This window comes from Musca autumnalis, unplaced genomic scaffold (genome assembly GCF_047663935.1).
Source record: "Musca autumnalis isolate F117 unplaced genomic scaffold, ASM4766393v1 scaffold_3, whole genome shotgun sequence".
Taxonomy (NCBI): Eukaryota; Metazoa; Arthropoda; class Insecta; order Diptera; family Muscidae; genus Musca; species Musca autumnalis.
Window position 1 is genome coordinate 245,756,214 of NW_027411866.1, and position 13,811 is coordinate 245,770,024.

The window sequence follows — 13,811 nt, forward strand, 5'->3', positions numbered from 1 at the left end:
TGGATTTTTTAAAGAATATTTTTCACCCACCAACAGACCACAAAACGTGGATTTTTTAAAGAATATTTTTCACCCACCAACAGACCACAAAACGTGGATTTTTTAAAGAATATTTTTCACCCACCAACAGACCACAAAACGTGGATTTTTTAAAGAATATTTTTCACCCACCAACAGACCACAAAACGTGGATTTTTTAAAGAATATTTTTCACCCACCAACAGACCACAAAACGTGGATTTTTTAAAGAATATTTTTCACCCACCAACAGACCACAAAACGTGGATTTTTTAAAGAATATTTTTCACCCACCAACAGACCACAAAACGTGGATTTTTTAAAGAATATTTTTCATGGACCATCAGTTTGTCGGTAAGAGGAATAAAGGTTTCGATATTCCTTACCTCTCTCTGCTTCTATTTATAACACATTTGTATTGCTTGTCATGCTTCGTCATGTTCGTTTATTTATACGTATAAATATTGTATACAGCTAATTTTAAAAGTTGTCATAATATTTTAATTGATCGCAAAAATACCTCCATAGTATGCGAACTTTTTTGGCGTTCTCATTTTCGAAGACTTCTTCAATTGTTTCTTTCATTTCAATAATACTTTAATTTGTGTATATTATAACTAAAACTAACAGTTAATGTAAATCTTAAATGCTTCACAATTAAACAAAACATAATACAAACACATTTAAATTATTTACAATTGTAACTCAATATTAGTAACAAGTCGATTAGGTCGACCTGCATTTGTCCTTGCTTTGGAAGTCAATATCATGCAATCATATAAACGTTTACCCTACTCAACTGCCATTGCCATTTTCAACTTTAATTTCGCCATCTTTCTTCGCCTGCTGTGCCTCCTCGTCCTCACCTGCTGCATCCATAAATGAACTCAATTTAAATTCTCTCAAGCCGGTACCCCATTCTACGGCACTTTTAAAGAATTCCGCTTCAACCAATTCTATAATTCGTACATTTTTAGGATTCTTATCGACTTCTTGCAAATGATCGAGTACCATTTGTCCACGTGTGTGACCACTCAAATCCACAATGCAGTGCCAGAGACTTTGTTTACGTACAAAACGTGAGTTGAAGAGGAATGCAGCAACGAGTATGGCATCACATGGATTCCAACCTTTGAACCCCGGCTTCAGATATTGGGCAGCTTCAATTGAGTTTAATAGTTCAACCGCAGGATTTTCTCGGGCAGCCAAGGAGCCAAAATGTTCCAAACGCCATTTCTGGAAAAGAAAATTTTTGAGAATTAATTAAATTTTTTAAAAGGTATGGGCCGATTTAGATTTGAACTTACAATACAAATAAAGAACTTATCATCCATGCAGGGTTCCCATGGTAGTATCGTTATGGGACATTTACTTCTTGTCAAGACAATGTGGGCAGCCTCCGGATCGGAATAAAAATTAAATTCTGCAGCTCGTGTATAATTACCAACACCTGGAATCAGAAAACTCGGTTAGATTCGTTTCAGAAAAAAGCATCTCATAATAAAAAATCTTCGGTTTACAGAAGAAATGGGGCAACATTTCATAACCAAAGCATTCAACGCTTAAAAGGAGTCTAGTCCAGAGGTGAATACAGAGAGAGTATACACAGTAACAGCTCGTGTATGGTGAGACTTAGGGGTCGGTTATGGATAGCAACCCAACTCCATTTGCGTTGCCGATAGTAAATTTAATGATAAAAAACCAATTACATTGAAATTCTTACTACAGTTGAGTTGCTATCCATAATCGTCCCCTTAATTTAACTAAAATATCTGTGCATGGCTGGTCTAGTCTCAACATATTTCATTTTTAGGATGCGCGTTATAGATGGATGATGATGAGAATATTATTAGGTACGGGTTGAGGTTGGTCTAGGGTACGTCATTTTGTTTGACTACTAAACCGGGTTGAAGACTCTAAAACTCCTTGATAAGGTCCTCTAACCGCTGTCTCAATTCCAGACATTACAGTGTGGATTGGACTAAAATATTGTCTGTTTACACATTAAGATCCCAGGCGGATAGCGGAGTCACATAGAAGGATTTCCTGTATAAGCAGGTTTGCCACTCGCTCACTGATAAGAGGACATCGAGCCCATCGGTGTTCGAAAGGTTTACGGTTAATGTAACAACGGAGCTTCGTGTGATACCTGGGCGCTTCAACGAGTATTAGAGCCTAAACATGGTAGAGGAGGGCTATGCCATGATTGTCGTCAGTTCCATAATTTAATGTCAAATCAAATCCGATTAAAACCAACCAAAAGTGGAGAAAAAAGTTTGTCATTCCCATAAGTGTTGGTGCTCCTCCTCCTAGAACTAGGCCTGTAGTGGGATTCTCTAACTCATTTTTTGAGTTACCGACAAAAGTCGGTGAAATTAAAACGTAAAATTATGAATGAAAAGTTCAAATCAAAGTTGACAACACTCTTGCTATCGGTATAACTTTACGACTACTTTTTATTCGTCGCTAACTTTGCGAAAAATATCGTTAATTACCGAAATTATAAACATTTTAATTTTACCGACATTTGTCGGTAACTCAAAAAATGAGTTACAGAATCGCACTACTGACCTCTTGATCGTCGTCGACAATTTTCTTTAGCAGCGTTGATAAAACTTATCTTCGTGACCTTCATGATCATTGGGTGCGGATGGAGTTAAAAAAGGAATAAGATGATCCCCTACCGGAGGATAACAATCTTGAAGCGATGTGGATGCGGAGTTAGGCTCGACTAAAGGTTATTCCAGTTTATTGGTCTCCTACCTAAAAAAGAGATCCCGTAACACCGCGGTCACCGGGACGCGACATCGAGCCCATCGGTGTTCGAAAGGTTTACGGTTAATGTAACAACGGAGCTTCGTGTGATACCTGGGCGCTTCAACGAGTATTAGAGCCTAAACATGGTAGAGGAGGGCTATGCCATGATTGTCGTCAGTTCCCTCACTTCTCTCATTTTCTATGGATGATATTAAACTAAAAACACAACAACAACAAATCCCAAACTCTGGGACATCCTCGGCATTGACCTCCGTTGTACCTAGTGCAATAACAATTCTATTCCCGGGCGGGGACGACACAGCATGACGACCGCGACAGTGGAGCATATTGGATACGCCATATAAGTACAGAGCAGGGAATTGCTCGATCTCCTGAAAGAAATTGAGTCCCCCAGATTGAGCCAGCGGAGTCACCCTCCGTGTGAGTAGGAAGACTTCCCTTTGACTGGCGATGAGGTGGATATTACAATTATCCCATCTCAACCGTCCAAGGAAGCATCTTCCTCAGTTACCGTAGGGAGCTCAAACCTTGCAGTCGAGGGTTTAAAGTGGTATAAAGCGTCGGTCGGATCCGACAAGTCTTTACTGTCCAGGCAAGACGCCTTGGTAGAAGAGGTTGTGGAGGAGGAAACGGGTAGGGCTCATGTGTGGAAAGGTCGAGATATTAACAGCTGTGTCCGGCGTTATTCACCTGTCATGTGGGCACTGTTGAAAGGCGGTAACTGGCTGCTTGTAGGCGATTTAAATGCGCATCAAAAGCTATGACATTCAATCTTGGAGAATAACTAGAGAGTGATAGCACTGGCTGAGCTGAAAGGACGCTCCCCCGATGATGAGAGGGGACTAACTCACAATGGATATGTCACCTGGTCTAACGAATGACACGACTTGGCAACACTTTGAGCGCGGTGAGCTTCGTCGTACGAACCCTGTCGGCGCCAGAGACCTTACATTGGAAGGCAAGAAGTTTGTCCGTGAACACAAACCGATCAAGTGGCTGGATCATCTGAAGAGCTGCAATATTGGAACCGGTTGCAGTTAATTGTCGGGGGGCCACCGTTGTGCAATGGTTAGCACGTCCACTCCGCTTGTGGATAATTCATAATAATTTATTCACGCTTGTGGATAATTTCTATTAATTTATCCACGCTTGTGGATAATTTCTATTAATTTATCCACGCTTGTGGATAATTTCTAATAATTTATCCACGCTTGTGGATAATTTATAATTATTTATCCACGCTTGTGGATAATTCATAATAATTTATCCACGCATGTGGATAATTGATAATAATTTATCCACGCTTGTGGATAATTTCTATTAATTTATCCACGCTTGTGGATAATTTATAATAATTTATCCACGCTTGTGGGAAATTAATAATAATTTATCCACGCTTGTGGATAATTTATAATAATTTATCCACGCTTGTGGATAATTTATAATAATTTACCCACGATTGTGGATAATTTATAATAATTTATCCACGCTTGTACGGTGCCACCGTGGTGCAATGGTATGCACACCCGCCTTGCACACTGAAGGTCGTGGGTTCGAATCCTAGGCCAGGCAACATCAAATTTTCAACGGTGGCAAAATTCTCCCTCAGTAATGCTGGCGACATTTCTTGAGTATTCAAGCCATGAAAAACTTCTATACAAGTGGTGTCGTAAGACACGCCGTTCGGACTCGACAATAAAAAGTAGGTCCCATATCATTGAGCCAATATGAATCGGCGTGCACTCATTGATATTTTAACAGACAATTTATAGAGCACCCCGATAACGACCGGCCGAAGAGAAGAAGTAGCAAAAACAACGTGTTATCCACGGGTCCCAGAAGGCTGAAAAGTACCATCTTCCGCCCTTGTTTGAAACGTCTGGTCACCAACTATATATGTGGCGGTCAGCCGTCCATGGAATTCTGCATTGACATAATTACATACGCGGATAATTGTACGTTCATAGCTTCAGATTCCACTGTTGACAACATTTATGCCAGGCTTAAATGCATATCTCATTGATATTGTTGAATTCTTACACTCGAATATGTAAGTATTAGCCATAAAGTCAATTCACATTGTTCATCACATGGACTGAGGAGATGAAGCTCTCATTGAATTGGATCTCTCGATGTTTGAAAAGCCATATCTCTTGATTATCATAGAAATCTCCAGGAACAAGACTCTTATCCTTACTCCTAAATCTCAGTATGATGTTCATATCGTTCTTTACCCACCTTGATGGTTACCACCCATAATATACAATTCCTTGATATTTTCCGAAAAATCTCTGCCATACATGGAGTAACACAAGGCAATGTTTGTAAGGGGTCCCACTGCTATTACCGTTACTTGTTTGGGATTCTAAAAATGAAATAAAAATTCGTTATCATTAAATTTAAATGATATTAAGACGTAAAACCCACCTCTATACAAAACTGATGAATGGCAGCCACTGCATGCTCGCCTTCAACCATTTCGTGAACATCGAGATCATCATCTTGGGGTAAGACATCACCGAAACCATCTTTACCATGGAACATGGTACGGACTTCTTTATCGAAAGGTGGTAGTAAGGCTTCAGAAGCTCCCAAAAAGATGGGAATCTGCATAGGGAAAAAGCAAAATTAAAGAATTCAGTTCTGTCTTAATAAAAAAACAAATTGAGTTACAATCGAAATCACTTATAAATACGGTCAAGGGACCGGTTATGTTGATATGTTGACCGATATTTCGTTACAAGCTTTATACGTTTTGTGTTGGCTATAAAAGGCCGCAGAAATTTGGGACTTTTGCATTTCGTCGTTATAACCGATATGTCGTTTTGAACAATTTCGACTGTAGTTCCAATTTAGATCGGGCAAGTTTACATACGACAATTCTCAGTTTGTTGGTAAGGTATGGTGTTGTGAGGTAAATAGTTTCGTTTAATCTCACATCTCTCTCATACAAACAGACAATTGAAGCAAGTAAAATTGCGGAATGTAAGTCCAGATTTACATTAGACAATTTTCCATGGAAATCATTTAACAATCAACACCCTAAAATTGCATCAAGGAAAATTGGTCTATTTGTAAATTTGGATTAAATAGGTAATACCTACAAATGAACTGAACTACTCACCTCATCCCTTCCGCATGCCTTCAGTATCCTTAGCATATTGTAGGCGGCATTATGTAGTGTTGTATTACCACTACCGCTTACTGTTATTCCAAGCAATACCAGCTGTTTCTCGGCTTCAGCTTTCAGCAACAACAACAAGGCCCAGGCGTCATCACTGCCACCATCACAGTCAAATATCACATAATTTGTTGTCATGATTTTGAGTTGAGTTGTTTTTGTTCTAAAGAAATTTGATATTCTCTTGGGTAGATAGTTGACGTCAGATTTGTGGGATTTTTTTTCAAATATGAACGGTATGAGGGATTATTTTTACAGGTGGGTAGGAGAATAGTTTTCAATGCAATCAACAGATAGTTGGTTTTGTCATGGAATAATTTGTTGCTGTTATCAGCGTCATGGAAATTTCTAAAAAAGAAAACAGAAACGCATTAAAGATTATGTATTTATAAATCTGGTTTATAAACAATTATGTGTAATATTTTCTCGTGAAACCATATACTCCGTACAATACTTTGCCCTTCAGAATATTTTGTGTAAATCTTGTATCAAGTTAGATTGGAAATTCTTCTTCGAGTACCAACCTCCCAGAAGTTTGAAATGTTCATTTTTATACCCTCAGCCTATAGGCTAAAGAGGGTATATACACTTTGATACGATGAACATGTGCCTCATCGAAATAATGGTTGTAGACCCCAAGTATGTTTGGACGAAATGTGTTTCAGACAATTTGGAGTCGATCTAGCCATATCCGTCCGTCTGTCTGTCCTGCTGGCTGGAGCGTACGATAACTCTCGAACGGATTAACCGATTCGGTCCAAAATTTGGCCTTCGTAATATTTATATAAATTTTGCACATCGTGAAATTTCCACCAGACTTAGATAAGGTTACAATATGGACTCCTTCGGGTACCTCCCACACAAAATTTCGGAAAAGTTCAGATTACGAGCTGCTCTCGGATCGCTTTGATTTTTGTTGTAACAACTTGTATTCACTCCCCTTTAAACGACGGTACAAGTTTCATCAGGGGCAAGCCCATACTTTCGGAGAAAATAGCCTGAAAGGTGCATTAAACCTCTACGACAGCGTGTGTACTGGTTGCAGCGCAAGATAATTCTCGAACGGATCTGCCGATTTGATCCAAAATTTGGCCTACGTAATATTTTGTTTAAACTTAGTTTAAGTTCGAAGAAAAGCCATATCGGTCCACTACTTCTGGTACCTCCCCCACAAAAGTTGAAAAATGTTCGGAAAAATTGTGCGCACGATAACTCATGAAGGGAGTGACCGATTTGGTCCATACTTTGTACATCATAATATATCTTCCAGACATAGATCAGGTTCGAATATGGACTATATTTGTCCACTCCTTCGGGTAACTCCCACACAACATTTCGGATAAATTCTTTTTGAGACCTGCTCCCGAATCAATTAGTTTTTTGTTGAAGCAACATGCATTTGCTGCCCCAAAATAAGATAGTATAAGCTTTTTCAGGGGCAAAGAGTCTGAGATGGGTTAAGAGTCTGTTCGAGGATTCTGTGGAAATTGTTACCGAAGGTTATGTTTTTTAGGCAAGTTTGGTACAAAATTCCTATCTGTCGATATTTCCGCAAATTTTTGATCTTTAATCCACTCCATTTTTTGTTGTCGGTTCATACGCCCAAAAGTGTTTCACTCCACACATGCTGAGGGTATATCTCTGTCGGCAAAGCCTTTTTTACTTGTTATTTTTGCAATTTTTACAGATGGTTCTCTTTGTGGTCCTGTTTACAGTGATACATTTTTTTCGTGGGCAAGTAGTCTTTGTAACCTGGTGCAAAAGATCTAAAGTACAGTACACATGGTCAGTTATGAATGTCGATTTTTTGAAATTATCGATAACTGTCCAACCGTCCAGCAACCACAAAATATTTTGTGGCTATTGGTGTAGATTGTGCCACTTCTTTTGACGTTTGCCTCTCGTATAACCTTTTCCAGCAGGATGTTAAAGAGATCACACGAAAGGCTGTCTCCCTGTCTGAAACCTCTTTTGGTACCAAACTCTTCGGAGAGGTTCTTTCCTATTTTAACTGAGGACCGCGTGTCAGTTAAAGTCATTTTGCAAAGTCGGATGAGCTTTGCGGGGATACCAAATTCAGACATGGCTTGGAATACCTTTGAACGCAGCGGGCTGTCGAAGGCTGCTTTATAATCGACAAAAAGGTGGTAGGTGTCGATCTGCATCTCTTGGGTCTTCTCCAGGATTTGCCGCAGGGTAAATATCTGGTCAATGGTGGACTTGCCAGGTCTAAAGCCGCATTGGTATGGTCCAATTATCTCGTTGACCATAGGCTTTAGTCGTTCGCACAATATACCTGACACGATCTTGTAGGCAATAGGGAGTAGACTTATGCCCCTATAGTTAGAGCATACAGTCTTATCTCCTTTCTTGTGAACGGGGCACATTATACTCAGGTTCCAATCGTCGGGTACGCGTTCTTCCTGCCAGATGGTGCTAACTAGCTGATGCATACACATTATCAGCGCGTCGTCTCCGGTTTTAACAGCTCGGCTGGTAAGCCATCGGCTCCTACTGCTTTATTATTCTTCAGCCGGTTGATTGCTGTTTTTACCTCATCTTGGCTGGGCGGTATACATTCATCTTCTGAGATTGGGACTGTGGTATCTTCGTCGTCTTCGCTGCTATTGGATACCAAAAGTTTTGAAAAATGTTCTTTCCATATCCTGAGTACACTATATGTATCAGTTACCAAATTACCTTGCTGGTCTCTACAGGAGGATGCGCCTGTACCAAAGCCATCAGTTTGATGCTTGACTCTTTGGTAGAATTTTCGGACTTCATTCTGGCTCCTGTACATCTCGATTTTTTCACACTCCTGCGGAAAAGACGTTTCTCCTCTCTCCTTTTCTCCCTGTATCTCTCTCGTGCGCTACGCGTTGCTACGGATTGTAAAGTAGCCCTATATGCCGCATTTTTCTCTTCGGTGGCAGCACGACACTCCTGATCATACCATGGATTCCTTGGTGGAGGCCTCTGGTATCCAAGTATGGATTTTGCGGCTGTTTGCATGGAGTGGGCAATGTTTTGCCATTGCGCTGATATGTTATCGGGATGAGGAGTGCTTTGATTAAGCAATTGGGCTAGTTGAGTGGAATATGCTGTGGCTATCTGTTGTGATTGCAGCTTACCGATGTCTAACTTTCGTGTTGTGTCTGTTCGTACTTTGTTTGCTACGTTTAAGCGGGTGCGTACCTTTGCTGCAACAAGGTTGTGGTCCGAATCAATGTTTGCGCCTCGGAACGATCGTACATCCAACACGCTCGATGAATGTCTTCCATCTATCACAACATGATCAATTTGATTTCTTGTTTTCTGATCTAGAGACAGCCAGGTGCCCTTATGAATATCGAGATGATTAAATCTGGTACTGCTAACTACCATGTTTTTTGCAGCTGCAAAGTCTATCAGCCTCATACCATTGTCAGATGTTTCACTGTGGAGGCTGAATTTCCCGACTGTTGGGCCAAAGATATTCTCCTTTCCAATTTTGGCATTAAAATCGCCTAGAATAATTTTAATGTCATGGGCAGGGCAACGGTCATATGTTTCTTCTAAGCGCTCGTAAAATATATCTTTGGTCTGTTCGTCCTTTTCTTCAGTGGGAGCATGCGCGCAAATAAAGCTGCTGTTGAAGAATTTAGCTTTTATTCGAATTGCAGCAAGTCTTTCATTCACTGGAGTGAAGCTAGATACCAGATTTTTTAGTCTCCGACTAACTACAAATCCGCAACCAAACTCATGCTTTACGTCATGGCAGCTATAATACAGTGCGTCACCTTTAGGTGTTGTTGTGACGCCTTTCCCGTTCCATCGTATTTCCTGTATGGCAGTAATGTCGGCCTTGTACTTTTCAATTACATCTGCAAATGCGTAAACTGCACCTTCTCTATAAAGAGTGCGAACATTCCAGGTGAAGATTCGCAGATCATGGTCCTTAAAACGTTTGCGGGGTTCGTCAACTTCAGAGGGGGTTGTTTTTCTTTTCTTTCGTTTTTTCATAGTATGCTGTTTTTTCTAGAGGAGGGTTACTAACCCGACGACCAAACCCAAGTTTTTAACGTTCTTATGGGAGAACGCGCGGCACATGTTAGCTCACTACCTTTAACGGGTGTTAAAGGCAATTCCCCAGGTGACACCACGGAGAGGTCAGTGTCCACTTGAGATGAAAGAGGGACCAAGATAAATCCTGGGCTTTGCCATGTTAAAACCGGTCAGGGCCGTTGCTTGGTATCTTCCATCCCCTACGTCACTGACAATGTGTACCCAGCTTTAAATGGCTGCTGGAACCGATGACTATCGAATTTCTAAACTCGGAATTGAAAATCGGTGAATCTAAAAACGAAAATCTAAAATGAAAAAAATTGGATCACTCCTCACATATGCATTTATGTCTCTTCTTTTCCGTTTAACTCCTTGAGGAGCATAGGGCCTCTACAAACAACCTCCAGGATGTTCTGTCATTTGCTAGTGCTTTTATTTCGCTGCATGATTTTCCGCTGCTTTCTAACTCCTTCATAAGACTTCTTTTTTTAGGTCTTCCTTTTTTCTGCTCCCTTGGGGGATTCCAATCTAGGGCTTGCCGGCATAGTTCTTCGTTATTTTTCCTCAACGTGTGCCCTATCCACTTCCATTTTCTCCTTTGTATGATGGTTGTTAATGGATCGATACTGCACCTTTGGTAGAGATCCGAATTGGCTATGACATTTGGCCACCAAATTTTTAATATGTATCGAAGGCCTCGATTTGTAAATGACTGTAGCTTCGAACTTAATGCTATTGTTGCATTACATGCATACTGATAGAACGTTCGACTTGAATATAGTTATTCTGGTATTCGTAGATATAACTGAGGAGTTCCAGATACATCGTAATTGATTGAAAGCTCCGTTAGCTTTGCCAATTCTACTTGCGATGTCGGCTTCCGCTCCGCCTTCGATTGCAATTATACTTCCGAGATAACAGAATTTCTCCACGAATTCAATCGCTTCGTCTCCAATAAAAAAGGGGGTTGGGTTAATGGATTTCGTGTTTATTACTTTTGTTTTACTTATATTGGTCTGAAGTCCTGCTTTAGCTGACTCTGTTACTAAGTCGTTAATTTTTGACTGCATATCGCTGTGTTTTGTGGACAAAAGACATATGTCATCTGCATAGTCCAGGTCCACTAGGTTATCCGTTAAAGTCCACTGAATTCCTCGATTTTTATGATTAATTGTGTCAGTAAGGACTTTGTCGATGGGTGAAAGTAAGCAGCCTTGTCTTACACTCGACATAGGAGTGAACGGTTCAGAGAGGCGACCATTGTGTAGAACACTGCATTTAAAGTCTTTGTATTGCGAGCTAAGAATACTCCAAATTTTTTGACGGTAAACACTGTCGAAAGCAGTAGTATAATCAATGAAGGCTAGATATATGTGGGTTTGCCATTCATTTATCTGCTCCATTATGATTCGGAGTGTATTTATGTGATCAACGCATGATTTATTTGCTCGAAATCCTGCCTGCTGCTTACATTTATGTATTTCATTTAAATGCTTTTCTTCCGATATTTATGTATACAGCTGTGTAAATACGTGAGCTTATTCAATCTACTCCAACCGACTGTGTGATTTTCGTATTTATTATATACCTACTTGTGCATTATTTAGAATAAATAAACAAAATCTAGTCGCACAATAAATGAACTAATGGGATAACTTTGTGTGTGGCGCGCCGGTACTTGACAAATGATACAACCTTGAAATCCAAACATAATCGCGTAATAAGAGTAATAAAAAGTATTTCAATTTCAAAACATCTTTTACTTCCCGAGGAAATGTATGAGCAATGTAAATATTATGACATGTACTCTATTTCCTCTCTGGAAGTGAATAATTCTCTGGCGTAAAATTAATTCTATTTCGTAAAGAAATTGCGATTATTCTATGAATTGTGAGAGAATAAAGATTCTAATCGTCTCCCACATACAAAAATATTAAACTTGGCTATACTACTCCAATTTATTTTTATATGCATTTCGTTATCAATTAGGTAATAATATCCGATAAATTAGTATATCGCTGCTAAGTATGTACATATGTATGTCTGCGTTAAAATTGTATTAATGTTATAAAATCAAATTTGGTAGATAAATGAATGTAGATTGTCAACACGCGAGTTAATTGATATCAATTTGTATAACTTATATGTGGCAATAAATTTTAGCACCTTAGCGAATTTTTCTGTTTGTATCAGTTTGTTATTAAATATCCCTTGATTAGCAAAGTAATGCTTTCTTTTAGAGATTTCGTATTCAGAAATTTGTGGTGTCATTTGGGGAGCTACTTCTGGCAATGATATTTTTCCAGCGGTAACTCCGACTGGGAGAACATGTGGTAGATCGTTAAATATATAAAGAAATGTAATGGACTGAGTACACAAACCCTGTCTCCGAACCACTTATGATGACTGTAAAATATCTCCCAAACGAAAGTTCCAAGAAAGTATGTATACATGGGACAACTCCCTCACAAAAGTGCATAATTTTCGAACATGGTTCATGAGATAAAATGTAACGGGGATGTCACCAGTACTTGCTAAAAGGTTTGTCGGGACCACAAAAACAAAATTAACAAGTAAGAAAAGCGTTAAGTTCGGCCGGGCCGAACTTTTTATACCCTCCACCACGTACTGTTTACCTTTTATTGCAGGAGTAGTACATATATCTCAACTGAAAATACACCCTTCAAAACAGTTAATATGGGGCGACATTTTTGTTCTTTCCAAAACATGGACCAATATTTACAATTTTCCGAATTGAGCGAAATACATAAAATTGGGCAAAACCGACTAGACCTAAACCTCGATATTCTGGATTTGGACAGTTAACAACATCGGGAACGCCGTTCTATGGTGGCTGTATAAAACGTTAACCTGTACCGATTAATTTCTGAAGGAAAGTTTCGTAACTCCAGCGAAGACTAAATACCAAATTTCAGTTATTCGCATTGAATATTGTGGCTAAAACTTTCAAAATACCGAAAATTGGGAGGGATAAGGGTCATTTTCAGGTGGAAACTTTTGGTTTTATACCACCAACGGAGATTAAATATTAAATTTCATCCGTTTCGATAGGATATTGATGACACAACCTTAACATCCCGAAAATCGGAAAGTACACTTCTATGGGGTTATTTGAAGAAAAGGGTTTGTACTGATAATTCTCTTCTGCAATATTGTATACACCCATGGTAATATAAATACTATATTTCAGTCATATCGGTTGTATATTGAGGCCACAACTTTCAAAATACCGTAAATCGGAAGGTACTGTCCTATGGGGGTATTTAAGGACGTCGACCTATACCGGCACATTTCGGCTGGAATGTTTCATACCTATATCAAAAACTTAATACCGAATATGAGCTATTTTGGAGAACGAGCTATAGGTAGAAAATCGGTAGGTACCGTTCTATGGGGGCTATATGAAGAGATGGACCTATACCGACAAATTTCAGTTGGAAAGTTTTATACCCTCAACGAAGATTAAGTACCATCTTACAGCCATTTCCGTGTTATAATGAGGCTAAAACCTTCAATGTACCGAAAATTTGATACCGTTCTATGGGGGTACCCACCAAAACATGCACGTATACCGACAAATTTCTGAGGGAAATTTTTGTAGCCCAGAAAAAGACTAAATACCAAATTACAGCTACTTCGGTGAAATAATGAGGCGAAAAACTTCAAAATACCGAAAATCGGGCGGTGCCGTTCTATGGGAGCTATATAAAGACGTTGACCTATACCGACTAATTTCAGGTGGAACGTTTTATACCCACAACGAAGACTA

At 39.5% G+C, this 13,811-nt stretch overlaps 1 protein-coding gene across 8 annotated transcripts in view; it reads right to left on the minus strand.

Annotated features, from left to right (window-relative positions):
* Nucleotides 1-436: 436 nt before the first annotated feature.
* LOC141399233 (nucleoside hydrolase) overlaps nucleotides 437-13,811 on the minus strand; it is a 28,521-nt gene continuing 15,146 nt past the window's right edge. For 7 of the 8 annotated variants that reach the window (XM_073977603.1, XM_073977602.1, XM_073977597.1 and 4 more), the window contains exons 2-6: nucleotides 5,921-6,325; nucleotides 5,224-5,403; nucleotides 5,035-5,161; nucleotides 1,326-1,468; nucleotides 437-1,254 (exon numbers count right to left, since the gene is read on the minus strand). In XM_073977603.1, the coding sequence (XP_073833704.1) occupies nucleotides 814-1,254; nucleotides 1,326-1,468; nucleotides 5,035-5,161; nucleotides 5,224-5,403; nucleotides 5,921-6,115 (1,086 nt within the window). In that variant the 5' untranslated portion in view covers nucleotides 6,116-6,325 and the 3' untranslated portion in view covers nucleotides 437-813. Of the gene's footprint in view, nucleotides 1,255-1,325; nucleotides 1,469-5,034; nucleotides 5,162-5,223; nucleotides 5,404-5,920; nucleotides 6,326-11,492; nucleotides 11,575-13,811 lie in introns of those variants that run through there. The other variant, XM_073977605.1, reaches the window with a different exon arrangement.